The sequence below is a fragment of the Serinus canaria genome, chromosome Z (genome assembly GCF_022539315.1).
Source record: "Serinus canaria isolate serCan28SL12 chromosome Z, serCan2020, whole genome shotgun sequence".
In the NCBI taxonomy this organism is placed as follows: domain Eukaryota; kingdom Metazoa; phylum Chordata; class Aves; order Passeriformes; family Fringillidae; genus Serinus; species Serinus canaria.
The window spans coordinates 73,321,924-73,342,337 of record NC_066343.1 but is presented as its reverse complement, the minus strand read 5'-3'; the positions used below and the strand labels follow the sequence as shown (position 1 = coordinate 73,342,337).

Sequence of the window (20,414 nt, the reverse complement as noted above, 5' to 3'; positions counted from 1 at the left end):
ACATTCATGTCCCCAAATTCACATCCTGTTTGCTTCCGCACCACTGCCACCAGTCTTCATCCAGCTGTTAACAACACAGGCTTTCCTGGCTCTTTTCCACCTGGAAATCTCTCCAGTCCTTGCACCAGCAGAGCAGGGACGTGTGAGAGCTGCTGCTACCAAATGGTAAAAGGCACTTCATCTTTACTGGGGCCATCCAGTGCCAATGCACTCACAGCAGCTCAGTGTATTACCAAGAGCCGTCTGTCTAACCTGCCACAGATTTAAGGCAATTTTCGCTACATTACACTTATTGCCAAGACCCCTGGGCAATGGAAATATTTATAAGGGCAGGCATGGGTAGGAAAGCTTAATGAAATCCTGTAGATAAATGGTTCAGAGTCCTGAAAAGGGAATAGCAGCAGTCAGCTTGTCTGGCTATTTCTTCCCTTCTCTTTTTGTTTTTTTTTCAGGTTTATGTTCATCTTCATATAAATTAGGGATAGCAAAGAGTTTCTGGGTCACCCAGTTTGTCACTTTGGCAATCACTTCCCTCTTGGAAGAAGCAGATGAGTATCAGTGTTACAAACTTCAAACAAGGCATTTGCTGAAGATAAAGAATGTTTTATTTTGCTAGCAGACATTTTAGCTTAGAGTGGCTCAGCCTGGAAAGCCTCAGAGTGAGAGATTTCTATGAAGCTTTGTAGGTAATAGTGATTGTAATAAAAACTGATCATAGGAACTGAACAGGACAATTCAGACTGGAAGGGTCACACCTTTTTGTTAAATAGATGTGGAAATCAATCCAGTCCAGGGACAAAAGTACATTCTATTTCTCACAGTGAGACAGGCTGCCTCAGTATCTGGTACCACAGAAAGACAAATAAGAAGAAAAAGGAGTTTTTCAAAGAGCAAACATAACCCTTAATAACTAGAAATGGACTGGGACCAAAATGCCCTGTCCAAATGCCTCTGGGAGTGCAGAGGAAGCAATGCCTGGATGAAAACTGAGAGGATCCAGCCAACCCCTATTACTAACATCTGCAGCTATGCATGCTCAGATAATGGTGTGAGCATAATCACATTCATCCTGCAGGGGGTAATCTGAACAGAGGTTGGTAAAGAAAATGGGGTTTTTTCTCCGCATTCTGGCACTGCACAGCTATGGGAGGCTGTGTGCATTGCCAGGAATGAGATACCCTCATTATGGATTGTTTCTGTTATGGCAGTATCCACAGTTTGCTGGGCTCTTCCCAAACCTCTCAGCACCTCCCAGGAAATTCCCCCATAGGGAGAAGTTTTCATGAAGTAGAAACCTCAACAGCAGAGTGGTCACCATGTGCTTGGTAGACCTCCTGGACTGGGCTACCATTCTCCTTAGCAAGGATTAGATTTCCAATTCCAAGACCCTAGCAGGTCCCCAGGTATTTGTGGGAGCCACTTGTTTAGAACAGAGCAACACTGAGCCTGAGGCAGCACTTCCACTGAAGCAAGGCTTTCCTCCCACCACCAGCGATGCCAGGAGGGAGGGAAGGTGCAGTCCTAGCCAATGTAATCTTCTTTGGGAAGCACATGTTAGCTGTTTTTTCCCTTCTCCTGCTTCCTGCTGATTGCTACGGATGAGCAGCTCCTGCACATCCCTGTGCCTGTACACAGCAGCCACGCACTGGGGAAGGTCTTTCACACAAGCTTACACAAACCCACCCTGGTTCTTACCAGAGGCAGAGACAGTCTTCAAATCCAAATCCCCCAATTCCATCAGGCTGGCTTTGCCTCCATTCTAACACAATTTGCCTGTGCTTACTTAACTTGGGCATCGGTCTTCAATCCCAGTGCCACATTCAGCTGAGCTGCAGCAACTGCCTCTCTCCACAAAACACAAAGTTTTGTGCTGAGCCTCAGGGGAAGGGGATGAGGCAAAATTATTTTGCCTTCTAGCTGGAACTGGCCAAGGACAGGCAAGTGGGCAGCTGCCAGGAGGGAGGCGATGTTCAGAAGCCTGACTGTGAGCCACTATTGTTCCTGCTACAAACAGAACAGTAATGTATGCTACAGGCTGCCTGGAGCAGCTCCAGGTGGGCTGTGTTTTCCAGGGAAGGAGGAATCCCTGTCAAATCTGCACCACGGTGTCTTGCCAGCAGCAGAGTAGCTGGTGATTGCCGTGCAGGAAAGCTCAAGTCCAATAAAGAACACTCATAAACTTTCGATTTGAGGCTGTTGGCACGGCCAGGGCTGTGGCACGGGAGAGAGAGATGCAGAGAGGCTGTAAAGCAGCAGGAAAACCTCCTTGGTCTTCCAATCCCTGCAGGTTTGAGCGGGGCCAGGAGGACAGTTTCATTATGGAGATTGCCGACATCGCGCCCCTCAGGAAGATGAGGATCCGGACGGACGGGAAGGGGACGCGCCCGCACTGGTTCATGGAAAGGGTAATGCTCTTGGCATCACGGGTCTCTCACAGCCTGCCTGTCCTGGGGCCTCTCAGCCCCTGGCACAGAGGAGAAAGGCACCAAGGGACTTGTTTTCATTAATTTTCTACTTTTTCTTTCTGTTTGGTTTCTCACGGTTTTTCTGCCGGTTTTTCCCGGCAGAAATTGAGTCAAGAAAGAAGAGAGGGAAAAACTGTGGTTTAGAGCTTTTTTTGTGGTGGAATCATCATGTCTGGAAGTGTTCAAAAGGGTTGTGGGTGTGGCACATCTGTGGCACGTTTGTGGGCTATGGTTTTACAATGATCACTGTGGTGCTGGGTTAATGGTTGGACATGATCATATTGGGCATCTTTTCCAACATAAATGATTCTATGGTTTCACCACAGATTCTGTTCACTCTCCTCTGCACGAGCCTTGGTTTGTCACCAGGACTCCCTGCAATATTTTCTGGTCCCTGGATTGTACCCTCGGCCCCTCCAGATCTCTGCCATGTGGGAATCTGAATCCTTGGGAGGGTGGGTTTTGTCTGCCAGACAGAGACACGTTGGGCTGGGTGGGACATTTCCAAATAATCCATCCATTTTGCTGGATCATCCCATCTCTCCTCTTTCCTTCTCCTCTAGCACACACATTTATTTCTTTCTTGTCCATACAAATGAGGTGTCATTTTTATCTTGCATTTTGAATGGAGCACGCAAATTGATGGTACTTTCCCCTGATGTCCTACCTTGCACAAAAGTGCAGTGCTTGCTTTTATCTTTACTGTCAAACCATCAGCTCCTTGTAAGGATCACCTCTGTGTGGGCAGTCAAAAGTACTTTGCCTGTTGTAGGTGCCTATACTAATATTTGTGAGACAGAGGGGGAATGATGCATTGATTGCAGACCATCAGATGTCATTAATGGAGAAACACATCTCTGCCATTTTCCTTTGCCATGCTTTTCCTGGAGTTGACATCCTGCTGGGTTTCTGTATCTTGACCTTTTCACAAGAACAGTTTAAGACCTAGTAGCTTAACCATGGTCAGAGGGAGCACTGCATGATTTTTTTTTTTAATTTAATTTTTTAATTAATCCTTTTATCCTTTCTTGACGAATTTACTGCAGTCTTTTTCAGAGAGGTGATGTGTTTCTAAACACTGACCCTACATAGCCACCAGTTTTCAGTGAAGTGATGGACATCTCTACATTTTCAGAAGAATTTCTGTGCTGCAGTGCCATTTTTACTTTAACATTCCCACTTCTAAATTTTTCCCAGCAGCTGGGGAAGGAGGGGAACTGAAAGAGAAGGAATTCAAGCTGGACATTAGAAATAAATTATTTACTGTGAGGGTGGCAAAATATTGGCACAGGTTGCCCAGGGAGATTGTGGCTGCCCTATCCCTAGAATTATTTGAGGCCAGGTTGAACAGAGCTTGGAACACCCTAGGATAGTGGAAGGTGTCCCTGCCCATGGCAGAAGGTGGGGCTGGATGAGTTTTAAAGTCCTTTCCAACCCTTAACCTTCCATGATTTTATGATGATGCTTCTGCAGCTCCTCAAAGGATTAGACCTCCAGCATATATTTTTAGAACTGATGCCACAGATGCAGAGTTTTTCTCTCTGTGCCTAAGGAATAACTCAATCTGTTGTCTGATTTGATTCAGATGTCTTGGTCAAACTCCCTTTGTAATTTCTCACATGCTTTCCCCTGAGTTTTATAAATCTTATTCGTATAAAATGAAATCAAATAAAGCTTATTCATCCAGAGACATTCCAGGTTTTGCAGTCGTGAATCAGCAGCAGCACAAAGGCAAGGGATGGCTGCATCCTTAGGTGTGCCTCCCCACTTTCCTGTTGCCTTGTCTTTCCAGGCATTCCCAACCCTCAGCCTGCTGGACTGTCCTACCAAAAGCAAAGATTTCCCAGGGAATTGTGCACAGAAGACTCTCTTTTGGACCTATCCAGCAGACCTGTAGCCACTTTCCAGCTCTACAGAAGCCACGGGTGGACCATGCAACAAGAACAGCTCTTGAGACAGACTTAAAAGAGGGCTTGTAAAGACAAAGAAGAGCAGCTTTTCACATGGGCAGATAGTGACAGAACGAGGGGCAAGGTTTCACACTAAAAGAAGAGAGATTTAAATTAGACATTAGAAAGAAACTCTTGGCTGTGAGGGATTGAGGCCCTGGCCCAGGATGCCCAGAGCAGCTGTGGCTGCTCCTTGATCCCTGGAAGTGTCCAAGGCCAGGCTGGACAGGGCTTGGAGCATCCTGCGACAGTGGAAGTTGTCCTGCCTGTGGCAGGGAGTTGAACTGGAAGTTCCTTAAGGTTGCTTCCAACCCAAACCATCTTTTATAATTCTGTGTTTTTAGAAGCTAATGGAAATGATGCCTGTAGTTCCTATTTTTTTTAGTAAACATATAAAGGAGGATTTTTAAACTCCAGTGTTACGTAGATAACTGCATTTATGGGTTTTCTTTCCCACCTTCCCTGCAAAGGTAAACAGCATTTGCATTCCCAGGCCTAGGGTGGCTTGCAGAAGCATTCTGGAAGAGGGGAGGAAGGATTTTTGTTCTCTGATTTGTATTCCAGCCTTAAAAACTTACGTAGCCTGGTGTGACATGAAAACTGATCAGAGCCCATTTCCATTTCTGTCAAAAGTGCATATTAAGACTGCATAATGAAATACTTGTGGGGGTAGTGCTAAACTCTCAGACAGATGGTTCACAGTTAGTGCTAACTAGCACAGTGAAATGAGAAGCTAGATTAAGCCATCAACCCCGTAATTAACCATTTGTTGCTCCATTTATCTACACGATATTCTCAGTTTTCTTGTTCTATTAAACTAACAATAAATGATCTTTTTAATTCTCTTTGGTCTTTTGGTAAACTGTTGCTAGCCATAATTTATACTGCTTTTAGTTCAGCAGATACAGAAATGCATAAATACCAATTAAAATGCATGAATTATCAATGATTCTGTACACAGCCAAAAGATTCAATTTACAAGCAGGCAAGTAGTCATATTTTTTTTTCTGTCTATATAAAATACACTAAAATTTCATTCAGAATCTCAGCAAAGTAATGAACCTGGAGCTGAAAATTCAAACTTGCTACCACAAGTAGCAATATGTTTTAAATGCTAGTACCTAAACCTCTGCAGGGAACAAAATTTGATTAGTTATGTTTTGCAACAAAATGAACATTATTGATCATTACTATGCCCAAACAGGCATTGTGAATGTTCTCCAAAGCTGAGCAATGCTTTCTAATCACACCACTGCTGGAGGGACACAGAGTGGGGATTTTTTTCCACTGATCTAATGCTGAATCTCATGTTCTTCCACACCAAGCTGCCATGGCACTGCTCTGTGTTTCTGAGAAACCAGGGAACAAAATCATAGAATCACAGAATGGTTTGGGTTGGAGGGTACATTAAAGCTCATCTCACTCCATCCCCTGCCACGGACAGGGACACTTTCCACTGTCCCAGGATGCTCCAATACCAATCCAGCCTGCCCTTGGATATTCAAGGGATCCAGGGGCAGCCACAGCTGCTTTGGGCACTCTGGGCCAGGGCCAGCCCACCCTCAGCATTAAAAAATTTTCACTCTAATTAGGAAACTTATCTAAATGCATACTTTGGAAAACTCTTCCTGGGATAGCTGCTTTCTCAGTCCCTGTGATGATTTCACCTGCTGCCCAATGTCTTAGCTTTGAAGTTGAAAAGCAAGAAACAAGTAAGGATGAAAGCAGTGAAATAGCAGGAATTATGACACTGTTGAATTCTGCAGAGTTGCTTCCCTCAGAATTTTAATGTTACTTTGTGCTGTCAAAGCCAGACAGATAAGAAGCTGCCTTAATGAAGCACTAATTGCATTGCATTCAAACGTCACAAATAATCCTGCATGTGGGACTCAGTCTTTATTCAGTCCTTTCTCCTTTGTATAAAGGAGATTAGGAGAATTTGAGAGTTATTATTGAGAATTGAGAATTATATAGCTGAAGCTGACTTTTATTCTTTGCAAAAGAGAGAAGTCTTTTTGTTTTACAGTCAGAAGTTCCGAGGTTTAAGTGAAGAATAATGACATGCAACAGAAGCATGAAATCCTGTGTTTGAGCCTTTAAAGGTGAATTCCAGAGCTGAGTATTTTGGTGTCAGCAGAGTGGGAGACTCTGTGGAGCATGTTTTAGATGACATCTGGAAAAAGGCTGGGTAGGGGTAAATCAAATAATCGGACATGTCAAACCTTTCTATTGCCGGAGACAGTGTGAAATTAATTTCAAATTGTTGGTTTAATGTTCCTGTCAACTACTGTATTTGCTCAGCTACAAAGCAAATTATCAATGTGTTCTTCATGCACGCTTCTGCCACTTTCTTTTTGTGGCTTGTTGGTGTTCTACAGCCCAGTTAAGCTCCTTGCATAATTAGCAAGGAAGTTTGAGCTGAAAAGCACACTGGAAGCCCACAGCAAGTTCTAGGTATCCTAAAAAACAGCTTGGGTGCAGGGCAATGTAGTGCTCTCATTGCCAAGCAGGAGCTAGTTTTACTGAGAGGAACAGACAGAAATTAAATATAGTGTCAGCTCAGCTCACTGAGATGACTTGTGGACCCTCATGATTGAAACCAAAATCCTGCATCATTCTCTGTGTGTGGAGCACCCTCAAACATCTCCTTGCAGGAGATGGAATTTATTTTCTGCTGTTTTAGTCACTGAAAAAGACTACATTCAGTTTTCATCCCTTCCAACAAACTTTCAGGGCCCCTCTGTAGTCATGAGACAGGCAGACCTGAGAGAGGGGGCAATGCCTCAAGAACTCCTTACCTGCCCCCAGTTCAGGTGGGATCTGGGGCTTCCCTGGGAATACCCAGGTCCCACCACTGACCACATGATGTGCTTGAGCTGGATGAGCAGCATTTAGGGGCTCCATGCTGGGGAAGTGAGAGGCAATGTACCCACATTGTGACCCAGAGGTCAGTGTGCCGCTGCTGCTGCTGTTTCTGTGTCCCTTGCTGTGACCACAGAATCACAGTTTGGTTTGAAAACTACATTTAAAGTTTGTCTTTAAAAGTTTGGTTTGAAAACTACATTTAAAGTTTCCACCCCCTGCCATGGGCAGGGACACCATCCGCTGTCCCAGGCTGCTCCAAGTCCCATCCAGCCTGGCCTTGGGCACTCCCAGGGATCCAGGGGCAGCCACAGTTGCTCTGGGCACCCTGGGAATTCCTCATTCCCAAGATCCCATCTGTCCCTGCCCTCTGGCCCTGGGAAGCCATTCCCTGGCTGCTGTCCCTCCATGCCTTGTGCCCAGTCCCTGTGCAGCTCTCCTGGAGCCCCTGGAGGCCCTGGCAGGGGCTCTGAGGTGTCCCTGGAGCCTTCTCTTGTGCAGGGGAACAGCCCCAGCTGGGCCAGGCAGGCTCCAGAGCAGAGGGGCTCCAGCCCTGGCAGCATCTCCGTCCCCTCCCCTGCACTGGCTCCAGCAGCTCCAGGTCCTTGTGCTGTTGGAGCCAGGGCTGGGGCAGCTCTGCAGGTGGGGTCTCACCTGAGCCCAGGGGCACAGGGGCAGAATCCCCCCTGCCCTGCTGCCCACGCTGGGGGACAAGCCCAAGGCAGAGTTGGATTTCTGGGCTGACATTCCTTGGGCAAAAACCACTCATTAAATGAATTTCTTTCCCCTGTCTGCTCCTCCTGTAGCACCAGCCCAGAACAGGATACCAGGGCAGATCTCTGTTTCTGTGCTCACAGTAAGATGCACACAGATGCAATCACACATCCTGGGTGAGGGGCTGAGGATGGAAATAGCTGGCATTTTGCTCCAGCAGCTTTAGTAGCCAGACTTTTTTTTTTTCCTCAGACAGCATCTGGAGAGCTCAGCATGGGCTGGATATTTGTGAGAGGCCTGACCTCTGTGTCCGTGAGTCTCTCCAGCTGACAACTCTAATCTGCTTCTTTCCCCACTGCTTCCCTGACAATTCCCTGCAAGCTTTGCTCAGGACAGTTTGCCATAACAGTGTCACTGACATTCCCAATCAGGGTAGGGGTACTGCTGGCTGAACCTCTGCCAGCATGGAGTTTGTGCCCTGGGGTGGGGGGAAAATAGACCATAGATTTTCATAAATAGGGAAAACAGATTTTTGGTCAACCTGACATTACTCACAGTTCAATTTTGCAAAGAAAACTTTCTGGGTTGGACTCCTGAGAGGATGCAGGCATCATTCACACATCCTTGAGAGAGGACACTTCTGTGCCCCAGCAGAAAGGCCACCAGCTGGGCTGGGGGAGACCTGATTTCTGCTTGGTTCAAAGCAAGGGTCTGATTCAATATCTCTTGACTCACAGAACAGTTCTTTAGACCACAAAGAAATTGTGTCACCGGCTGTGAATAAGCATCTTTTCAGAAAAGTGGGACATCTTCTACAGTCAAAAATGTCCTGTCCCCCTGGGACAGGGGGTTGAAGGTGCTGTGTTACAGATCCCTCTATAGCATCAGGCAGATTGAAAACCCCAGATTAGTGCCCTACCCCCAGAACCATTCAATGCACAAACAGCATAGCTTACTGACCATCTTCAGTGTAGCTACTGCCCTCTTTAAAACAACTTTTTTATAACCTGGAGCACTATTCTTCTTTTGAATTGCTGAAGACTCCAGCAAGGCTTGGTTGGGGTCAACAGAAGGCCATGGACTGGGACACCTGAAGTTTGAAGACAGAATTTGAGCACATTTTATCTCAAGATAAGTTTTACTGAGGTTTTTTTCCTTAGGCCGATGTATGAGACACAGTGGAAGGGCACTGAGGTGGTCACGGGGCTACAAGAAGCACGTGGCACACTAAGAACGGCTGAGGAAAATGCGGGTTTTAAGCCATGACAAGAAAAGGCTGGGGGGGAATCTAGTCACAGTCTTCTGCTGCCTGAAAGGAGGTTTCAGAAACCATTGATCCACACTCTTCTCAGAAGTGGACAGCAAAAAGTCACGAGGCAATGGACATGAGTGGCGCTGAGGAAAACCCCGGTCAGATACAAAGAATAAAATCTTCCCCATGAGAGTGGTGCACCCTGGGATGAGGACTCAAGAGTGCCTGGGGAATCTACACCCTTGAAGATTTTCACAGGGGTGGAGCTATCCCCTCCAGGCATTGTGGCATTGTGTGTTTTTAGAATCGGTTATTCCTTTTGTAACTCAATAATGGTTCGGTCCTCGGTTCCCCCCATGTACTTCCCTCACAATGGTTTGTCCCTATTGGAGCTGCCCCCCCTGCCCTGCCTGTCATGGTGACCACCCCCCTTATCTCGAGAATTCTCTGGGTCAGTCATTCCTTAATTTGATGTATGATTTGCCCCTGGGGTTTTTCCCCTCCCCTGTGGGATCCTCAGTGGCTTAGCTGTAACCCACGCTCCTCCCTGGGTCCTTGCTATTGGTAAGCTTTGTGTCTCCGCCCATCACACCCACTCCCGTAGCCGCCCGACGGGACCCTGTTTTTGTCGGCTGTCCCTGAACCCACCAGGGAAGAAGATTAAAAGATCCTTGGTACTCATACAGGCGTCCCTCCTCCTTCCTTTGCTTTGGTACCTGGTAGCTGAAGCTCCCTCCTGCGCCACCCGCGCCGCAGACGGTAACCACTGCCCAGGGTTCCGGAGGGACTCCAGGAGTGGCACTTGGTGTGGCATCTTCGGCCGGGCCGGGGGCACCCAGCCGGCTCCAGCACAGCCCCGCGGCTGCGGGAGAGACGCTACAAGGCATCCTTTTTAATGTGACATTTCCCACCACTCCTGGTTCACTCCCTAATACTATGCCACGCTTCTGGGCTCACGTTTCCAAGGCCCTTGAAGAGGCAGTGTTTTCTGATGCTCTGCTACACACAGGTACAGCTTCTGTTGCTGCTAGATGGTGACACAAATGGCAATTTACACCATGGTCTCCTGCCTTCCCTTCAGCTCCCCTAGTTCAGCCGGAACCTACTGCTAGGTTTTTGCTCTAGGTAGGTGTAATGTTTTTTTCCCACTTGACTGATGCTCCACTGAGCCCACACACAACAAGAGACATAAAGGTGGGTATTTTATTAGGCATTTGTTGGAATAACTTGTTGAGCTGCTCTGAATTCATTCCCATTCTGTTCTTATCACCACAGCATCTGAGCTGCTTCCACGACACGTTAGATAGTGTGACTAATATCCGTTGCATACTGTTTGTTCTGTCACCTTTTCCCAGAGGGAGAAGTGTGTGAAATATTAAGTTTTTGCTGGCCTAATTTTATCTTGTGCCTTGTTTTAACTTGTTTGGGCTTGCGTCTCTCCACAATGAATTCTGCTTGCTCACGCAGAGGAGACAGGCAGAAGAAAGATGCTGAGTGCTTCGAGGAGAGGTAGTGCAGTTTTTAATAACTCTGTTCCTTCTTTGGAGTGAATTCCATGCTGGCTCACGGGAGAGGTCTGACCCTCTTAGGGATGGGCTTTGTCCAAAACTTAGGTCAGAGGACGAAATTTCTCCCTTTGCTTTGCCACAAGGTTGAACAAGCATTGTAACACTGGGAAGACCATTTCTCAGGACAAACCACCACAGCAAATGTTGTCCACAGGAGAGAACTCCATTTATCCCAGAAGAGTTCAGTGGGGGCTTTGGAGCCATGGCCAAGCTCTCCCCATGTCCCACCACATCATGCACTTTATAAGTTTAACATTTGCCCTCATTCAAATGGTAAGTTTTTTGCCCCCACTTTGGCTCTTCACAGATCACCCTGAAGAACCTTACTAACCAAGAAGTGGCCACATTTACCTATGGGGATTGGCTGTCCAAGCTGAAAAATGCCACGGGAAGCCTGGTGTGTGAGATGCCAGCTGTCATAAACGACGAGCAGATGATGGAGGACACCACATACACTCTTCAGGTTAAAACCAGTGACATTGGAGGTTGGTCCTTGCTGAATATTTTATTAATTTTCTAGTATGAAGTTTGTTTTTAAGCAATGAAAAAAAAAAAAAACTCCATCTGCTTCATTTGAAATTACATTTGAAAAAAACATAGTTTAGCTGGAACACAATCATTTTGGCTGGCTGTTCACCGTGGCAGTCTCTAAGAGACTCATTCTCATCTGAGCTCTGGGAATAACATATTTAGACACAAGGCCCAGGTCTGACTGCTCTTTGATTCCTCTGAAGACACCCTAACAGAAACTATTACCAGACCAAGCTGCAGAGGTCAGCAGCCACATTTTTCTTTTTTGGTCAGGTCCATCCATGTAGGGTCAGAGCTGGTGTGCATCAGGTTTTCAAGTCAGCACTGCCTGACTCACCTAAAGCAGGCAGCAATAATTCACCCACCTTTTCAAAGTGTTTTGAGACCATTTATCTCAGGCTGTGCAAAAAAACATTCCTAAATGCACACCAGATAGAAGAGGTGGAACAGAGTATACAGAAAGAGCTTCAAGAGCCAAGAAATGGGGTTTCAATGTAATTTCCTGGGATCACTGCCTCTTTTCATGGGAAATTCTGTCAGGCTGCTGGATGAAATCTGCTGCCACATATGAAGTGAATAGTGCCAAGATGGAGCAAGCCAGGCATTGTCTTGAAGACACCCTGTTTCAAAGGTGTCTTCCTCAAGTGAGATTCTGTCACACCAGTGCACATAACCAACTGCTGACCTCTAAATATCTTTTCTTTATCCCTTTGTTGCTTCTTTTTTTTTCCCCTTCCTCCTGGTTTTATCAGCAGCAATTTATGCAGCTTCTGAGGTTTGATCCAAGAATATCAAAATTTCTCTGGCAGAGCATCTTTGTGCCACCTCACCCCTTCTTATGTATCTTCTCTGCCAGTTGCTTGTCTGAAAAACATATAGTGAAATACAGAAAACGAGAGAGAGAGAAGATTTGTTTATGTATCTGGCCATCCATCTAGTGTAATGGTAGATCTTTCTGTGACCTTTTTTGTGAAAACCAGCCCTAACTCACAAAGGTGATGGAAATAGAAGTGAGGGGAGAACAGAAAATGACAGCAGCAGCAGACAGATCTGCCCTTCCCACTGAATGAAGGATGACAGGTATTAATGAAGAAACACTTTATTTCATTATGAACAGCGACAACCAGTAGGGAAGAGCAGAGTACAGAGAGGTTTCAGAGTCTGTTTGTGATTAGATCACACAGCTCACTGACACAATGCTGAACTTCATCCAGCTTATCTAAAGCAGGTGTAAATCATGAACCATCTCCCCCTTTTGATCATTATGTATTCCACAATCACTGCTGGTTGGACCAATTCAGGAAGAAAGACATTTTATCCTAGGTGATGCTCAAACATGTTGTATCATCTCCTGCCACACTGACATTATTGAGGAGCAGCAATACTGCACAGGGGCTGGAATCAAATGTGTTTATTTCTAGGTATAAAGTATTTCTTCACAGTGGCTTTCAACTTTCCAGCTCATAAGAGTCACCAAAAGAAAAAAAAAAAAAAAAAAAAAGCAGGCAAAATAATCTCACCTATTTGCCACTCTCTGAAAAATTATATTTCTGGTTTTAGTTCCTCCCAGTCTAGACTGTCTTGGGTCAGTATGGGAGAGGAATCTTCATCAGGGGTCTGGATAACTCTCCTGAGGGTCTCTGCCTCTTTTGTTTCTCTTCATCAGATTCAGATGCAGATTTCATGATTAAATTAGGTTAGATGGCTAAAGTTAGGGAAAATTAATCCCACAAAGATTCTACAGCAAACTAGAAAGCATAAGCTATTTCCTCTCCACTACACACACGTGTTTAACAACAGCATCGTTTTACATTTTCCCAAAGGAAACCTTTAAGTTACAATTTGTCTTTCACAAAGTCACTCTGCTCCGGTGAGAATTTAACCTACAGAGTTTGCAGCAGGGAACAGCTCTGCTCCCAAAAAGCTCAAATCACCCTTTTTCCACCACCAGCAGCCCCTCAGATGACTCTCAGAGGCTGCACACAGATAAGAGGAGGTTGTTAGGGCATACACCTCCCAAGTCAGATGGGTAATCTTTGGTTAAAACCAAGGTCTTGATGACTCTCAGAGACTGCACACAAATAAGAGGATGTTGTTAGGGCATACACCTCTCAAGTCAGATGGGTAATCTTTGGTTAAAACCAAGGTCTTGATCTCAGATGTAAAGCACAATCTGATTTTCTTCAAGGCAGGACCCATAGCCACAGATGCAATAGAGGCAGACCACCTGATGGCTCTTTCTGAGGCACAAAAATGTCCTTTGGCTGGTTAATTTTTACTTTCTCTGTGCAGGCATCATATACATATTAATGCAATAAAGATGGAGAGTGAATAAATACTTCTTTCTCATTTTCCAAGCATTAATGAAACAGAAGGTTCTTATCTCTGCTGTTATAAGATTAATTAGGATGTTGTCAACTCAGTTCCAACCTACAAATTACATAATTTAGTACAGTTGGTGTCAGCTCATAGTGCCTTATATAGGTCTCTTTTATGTAAAAAGAAAGACATTCTTTGGCCTCAGAAGGCTGTGACTCAAGCCCAGAGTTTGTTTAAAAATGAAGCATCTGCTCATATAATCATAAGGAATCATATAATCATAGAGATTTCTGCTTAAAGGGTCTTCTAGAGGTTATTTCACCCATTTTCCTGCTCAAAGGAGTGCTGCCAGCCAAGAGTGCCCAGTCAAACACTGGACAACTCCAGGGACAGTGATGACACCACCACCTCCTCAGGCATCTGCACCCAGAACTGCACCATATTCCTAATAAACTTGGTTTTTTCCTCATTCCCAGCCTGAGCCTGCCCAGCAAGTTGTGGCTTTACTTTTTTTGGGGAATGATGTGACACAGTAGATGGCCCTGTCATCATGACCCCTGTCCCTGCACATGGGACTCTTGTGCACCTGCCCCAGCTGCCCTCAGGGCTTCTCCTCACAGTGCTGTGTCCCAGCCCTTGTTTCTCTTAGTGTCTACCCTCCAAGCTCTTCTCAGTGTCTTGACACAACCCAGGAATTCAAACTGCTGCTTTGAATTGCACTGAGCTCTGGAAACCTCCTGCTCACTCGGATCCAATCAGAATATAAAAGATACTGCTGCAAACTTTGGGACATCTTCAGCTTCCCAGCGTGTGCAAGGTTTATTCCAACCCACACAGAAGACTTTGCATTTCTCCTTGCTGCATTCCATGGGATTTCTTCTTTCCCAGTCCTCAAGTTTCTCAAGGTCCATCTCGGCTATAATTCTGGCCTTCAGCATGTCAGTCACTCACACAAATCTACCCTTGGCTGGAAACCTGCTGAGGAAACACTCTGCCATCATTTAGGGTGTTGATGAGGTCCAGCTCAGTTCTGCAGATCCCAGAATCAATCCGTGAGGTATTGCACTCATCACCAGTTAGGGCTGGTGCAACGACAGTACCTTCATCTTTTCATTTCTCAGGTTTTTTACAGTTCCTAAATGTGCCTGGCAGTTTCCTGGAACTGGCAGCAAGAACAACAACAGAAAATATCAGTGACCCAAATAAGTGAAATGTACATTGATTTAACATTTCTGTTTTTTACTTTCCCATCTCCTGCTAATTGCTTGTGAGGGAAATGTCACAGCATGAGACCTTCATAAGGTTCTTCCTGCAGGGATGGTTTTGCTAAGAAACAGTTGGTTCTGTGCTTTTTGAGACCTGGCATTAATTAGGAACCTGCTCCTTGCAAGAAAAGGGACTTCAGTTTGCTTTGTTCCTCACCTCAGCAAGCTTTGGGGTCATAAAAAGTACTGCCAGATGAACTGCCTGGATCCCTGATGCTTTCTCTTCCTACTTAAACCCTTCCCAGGGAACTGTTGAAAATTAGCCCCAGTTTACCATGGGCAGCGTTTCGCATGGACACATGTTGCTTTGCCTTTCCTCTATATGACTTTTTCTCCTCTTTGTCTTCTAGCAATTTTTTTTCCCCCAGTCCTTCCATAAGAACAGTCATAATTTTTTCCTAACTTCTGTATTCAAGTCATAATCCTGTGGAAGTGGGACCTTTCTCCAGAATTTTACAGTCCCCTTAACTTTGTCTCTGCATTGTGTTTGAATGGAGCTGTGGGAAATACTGCCTATGTGGCTCTAAGTGGATTTGTGATACTCTTGTGCAAGAAAGGGCCTGGCAGGAGGTTAGACTTTCAAAGCTGGGCTATCCAAACGAGGGCAGCAGATGCTGAGTTCCTTTGTAAGGCAGATTTGAGCTTGATGGTCTGGTTTCCCAAAATTTAAGGGCTCTGGCTCTGACACAGCATTGACTGTCTGTCCATGTGCAATCTTATTTCTCTTCGTGAATCTGCTTTTATATTACAGTATCAAAATTAAAATGCAATCATTTTGGTTGAATTGTAAATAGTTCCAGGTGAAAATGTAGCACTTCCAGCTAAAATGTAAGGTCACTGCAGGTGGTTTGGTCTTGAACTTCCCAAAAGTTAGGAAAACAGCATGTTTACAATAAGAATAATAAGAAGGTGGAAGGTGGTAGTGCAAACTCTTGCATGAGAAACTGGGACTTTTTCCATTGATTGCTGCATGGTCGATATTTTGAGAAAGAGCAATATAGAAGGAAGATCTGTTGTGAAGTGGGCCACGAGATGCCACAGTGGCTGGGTTGATGATCTGTAGGTATCTCTAAAACCCCTGTACCATCAAACACAGCAAGAGCAGGAGGAGACAGACCCCAGGTGAAGGATCCTGAGTGCCACAATTGCTTGGAGAAGTTTATGGGACTGCAGGAGAGAATGACTGAGTGTTGGAAAGGGACTGTGCTTCAGTGGGAAGCCCAGGCCACTACTTTGTGGCTAGAAAAGGTATAAAGTATGTTCTTTAACACTCCTCAGTAGATGGCTGGATTCTGCTGGGTAAGTCACTTTACTTCCCCAGCTACCTTGGAATAATGGGAGTTACTACCCTGACATCCCCTGCAGAGTGTTGTGATGGGCAGTCCTCCATCAGGAACAGAAATTTCTGCTTCCCACTGCACTGCCACTGCCACAGTCACTACACCTCAAGTGCCCAGGCAAAGCATCCAGCTGTATTTGTGGGATGGACTGGAAGAGCTGACTGTGCTCCCTGCAGGATCCTGCACAAATCCACTGAAATGTCTTGGTGGGGCCCAGAGGAACATGAACACCCCTGCAGCCTCTTCCAGCCTGCCTTTGCTGTCTCTCCATACAACTGGGGCTGGGAGCCAGCCTAAGGTGGCAGGGTAACCCATGGCATTTTTCTCTGCTCTCTCCTTCCAGGAGCAGGCACCGACGCCAATGTGTCCTTGATCCTCTTTGGAGAGTATGGGGACAGTGGCACCCTGCCTCTGAAGGAGTCCAACAAGTCTAACAAGTTTGAGAGGAACCAGATGGATGAATTCAGTTTCTCTGAAATGCTGAGCCTGGGAGACCTCTGCAAAGTGCGGATCTGGCATGACAACAAAGGTCAGGGCAGTGACGGGGCAGTGGGGGGAGTTGGGGATGTTTTCACTTCAGGAAACACACAGACACAAGGCAGGCTGAAGGCAGAGTCCCCAGCTCTGCTTCAGGCTGGGAAAATTACCTGGGTAATTTTACCCAGATGTTGATTTTTTAATTTTAATTTTTACCAGGATTTTACCCAGATCCAAGGAGCTGGTGTCCCAACTCCCCTGCCCAAACACACCCCTTCAGGGTGATCCTGTTCCTGGCTGCTGGTGCAGCATCTGCTGCAGCAGGTCCCCAGCTTCAGTCTGAGCTTACAGCCACCTCTGCAGCACTGGGATGCCTCCCCCAGAGCAAAGCCACCCAGCCTGCTGTCCCAACACACTGACTCCATCCACACCTCTCACACAGGCCAGCACGGTGCTCCCAGAGCAACTAAATGTTCTCAGCCTGACACTGACACACGGGGAAATGCAGCCTGGCATAAAACAGCAAGCCCCAGAAGAAAGAAATAAAGATCTGTGTCTGGCTTTATTAAGATCATTGCATCAGCCAGTGGGCACACAGCATGCTGCTGAGAGAGGTTCTGACACTTCCCTGCTGCTGGACACTCTGACTAGTGTCATCAACAGCAGAGCAGAGCTCAGTAGGACTGTGGTAGTCATTTGTGTTGCCATCCAGGCACCAAGTGGTATCTTGTAACAAATGCATCACTAACACTGCTGTGGTGACATCCCATCCCACCTTCATGCAAAAGATGTGATACTGCATTAGCAATGGCTTGCTCACTGGTGGCCAGCCCTTGCTGCAGCCCAAAGGTGAAGCTCCATAGCTCACACAGGCTCACACCTGAGCCACTATTAACAAAGCTGTTTGGCAGCAATATTTACCACAATCTGGGGAGAAATGGCAAAGGGACCACCTGGTCATTACCTGGTTGTACTGAGACAGCTGGTTTATGGCTGGGATGGGTTTCATGCCAGTATTGATGTCATCTGGCCACCATCCTCTCAACTACTCCAAGTTGTGGCAGATGGGGAAGGCTGCCTGTCATGCTCTAGTAATAAAAGATGCTATCTCTGGATTAGACTTTCCCATTGGAAAGTCTTTGAGAGGGAGAAAAAAAAATCTAATGGTAGCCTCTGTCTGCAGTGAAATAGGGGAGATACATCCACGTAACATGATTGTTTATTCCCAGACACTGCAAACTCTGAGCTCATATTTATCACTCCCATAACACAGCACAATTTAGTTGATTAAACTCCATAATATCATGTTATGTAACTGGTGCTGAATGCAGTAAGGGAGCTGCTTTCACCTGATTACTTTGCCAAAACACCAATTCCCTAGATCTGCAGTTTAGATGTAGATATGGAAAGAGCTTTGAGTGAGAGTTTTAGCTCAATAAACAGGCTTTTTGGCTGCTCCAAGAGCGGTCCAGACATCCGTCTGATAGCACCGAGAAATCAACATGGACTTGCAGATTTGCTTTCAGACCTATTACCAGCTTAAATGTGTGCTAAAAGAACTTACTCCCCAAGTGGCATCATGGCTCCCTGGTGACTGGCTGTGCGAACAGGATTAAATAAACCCACCAAAGCAGAGCTGATCCTTAGGGCTCAGGCACATGGACAGACTGGGATGCAGGAAGGTGGGAACTGGATCAGATCAAGGGTCTGACCAGCTCTTTCCAAGAGCAGCATCACTGGCTGCCTGAGGAAGAGGACAGGCTGAACGAGCATGTGTAATCCTTTCACAATCCTCTTCATTTTGCATGATGAATAGCTATGGGCATTTCCTGAAATGGATAAAATTTTTGTCCATTAAATAATTTCCAGCGAATTTTCTCATCCAAGGTCTTTCCCAGGCCCTCCAGGAGGCACTGGCACCCACAGATCCTGTGGCAGTGAGTCCCGCGAGTCTGCTGCCTGCTGCACGACAATCAAATCCTGTTAATCCAGAGGGTTTTGTTGCCTTCTCCTCCTTGCACAAGAAGTCATGACAATCACAGCTCACCTTCTCAGTGCCACTGATCATGCTGCTGACACAAGTTGGTAATTGCTGGCTGTGTGCAGCTGCTTGGTGGCAAAGAGAGGTAACAGAGTTTAGCCTTGGGCTAAGCAGTAAATTGGCTCAATTAGTTTAAATTTGCTCTGGGCTAAGAACTTGTACCCGGATAACCACCACAAGTCAGCTAAAACACTAAGCTGCTTGTAGAACCTAAAATATGTATATAAATACTCATGGCAGCCTCGTATTCTCTTTCCTTATTTCCTCATAACACTGGTTTCCACTTATAAATACTAGTCCTTACCAGACCTGTCTGACAGCAAGGTTAATTTAAGCCTTGGATAAACACCATGCTCAGGTTTTGTTCAGCAAAAATGTTCTTGCTTTTCTCCACAGAAAGAAGGAAAACTGTTGTTTAAATCATAACATATGTTGTCTACATTGTTCTTGCATTAGTCATGTGAAAGGCATCTCCTATCTAAAACTTCACACAATTCAGCATGACAGTTTGTTGGGTGGGTAGAGCATTTATTACTGCTGAGATGCAGGATATAGCTATCCTTTGAATATATGCCTGCTCCCTATATATAATTTATATAAATTGGCTGTGGCACTGCCTAGAAATTCCTGGCTCTATTTCTTTTAAATGAGCAGTAGGGTCGGGGGTCAAGTATGTTTTTTGTCAGATGCATGAGGGAATTCAAGTATTAAATAAAAATGTGTTTGTATTTACCGCTGCTCTGAGGCTTTAGATGTGGATCATTCTTTCTTTACCTCTTTTCTGGCTTTTTTGGACTAAATAGTACTCTACAATGGCCTGTGGAAGGCTTGGCCTCACAGTGGCCCACCCCATTGCTCCTCGAGTCCTGAATACATGGAGCATGCTTGGTGTTCTTCTCCTGATCTTCTAAATTATCACTCTCAATTGCAGAATCACTGAATGGTTTGGGATGGAAGAGACCTTAGAGATCATTTCATTCCACCCCCTGCCATGGGCAGGGACACCTTCCACTATTCCAGGCTGCTCCAAGCCCCATCCAGCCTGGCCTTGGGCACTTCCAGGGATCCAGGGACAGCCACAGCTGCTCTGGGCACCCTGGGCCAGGGCCTGCCCACCCTCCCAGCCAGCAATTCCTCATTCCCAAGATCCCATCTGTCCCTGCCCTCTGGCCCTGGGAAGCCATTCCCTGGCTGCTGTCCCTCCATGCCCTGTGCAGCTCTCCTGGATCCCCTGGAGGCCCTGGCAGGGGCTCTGAGGTGCCCCTGGAGCCTTCTCTTGTGCAGGGGAACAGCCCCAGCTGTGCCAGGCTGGCTCCAGAGCAGAGGGGCTCCAGCCCTGGCAGCATCTCCGTGCCCTCCTCTGCACTGGCTCCAGCAGCTCCAGGTCCTTGTGCTGATATTTGGGTCCAATGACAACACCACATTAGGTGCCCCATCAAGGTTACTTAGGGGAAATACTAGCCATCCAAAGGCTTCTTTTTCCTTGCCATATGAAGATGCCAACTGCCTGCCTGTATTTCAGGATGAAATACATTTAAATGCCTTGCCCATTGTGCTCACTGTGTCATGCACCACAGCTCAGCATCCTTCTCCCTTGGTGCAGCCTTGCTGCAGTGGCTTTGCTCCCAGTT

General features: G+C 46.1%; 1 protein-coding gene across 1 annotated transcript in view; it reads left to right on the top strand.

Annotated features, from left to right (window-relative positions):
- The first annotated feature begins 2,124 nt into the window (after window positions 1-2,124).
- Window positions 2,125-20,414, top strand: part of LOXHD1 (lipoxygenase homology PLAT domains 1) — a 32,690-nt gene continuing 14,400 nt past the window's right edge. Inside the window, exons 1-3 of the mRNA XM_050987231.1 lie at window positions 2,125-2,405; window positions 11,118-11,295; window positions 16,609-16,794. Coding sequence (XP_050843188.1) covers window positions 2,232-2,405; window positions 11,118-11,295; window positions 16,609-16,794 — 538 coding nt within the window. The 5' untranslated portion in view covers window positions 2,125-2,231. The remainder of the gene's footprint in view (window positions 2,406-11,117; window positions 11,296-16,608; window positions 16,795-20,414) is intronic.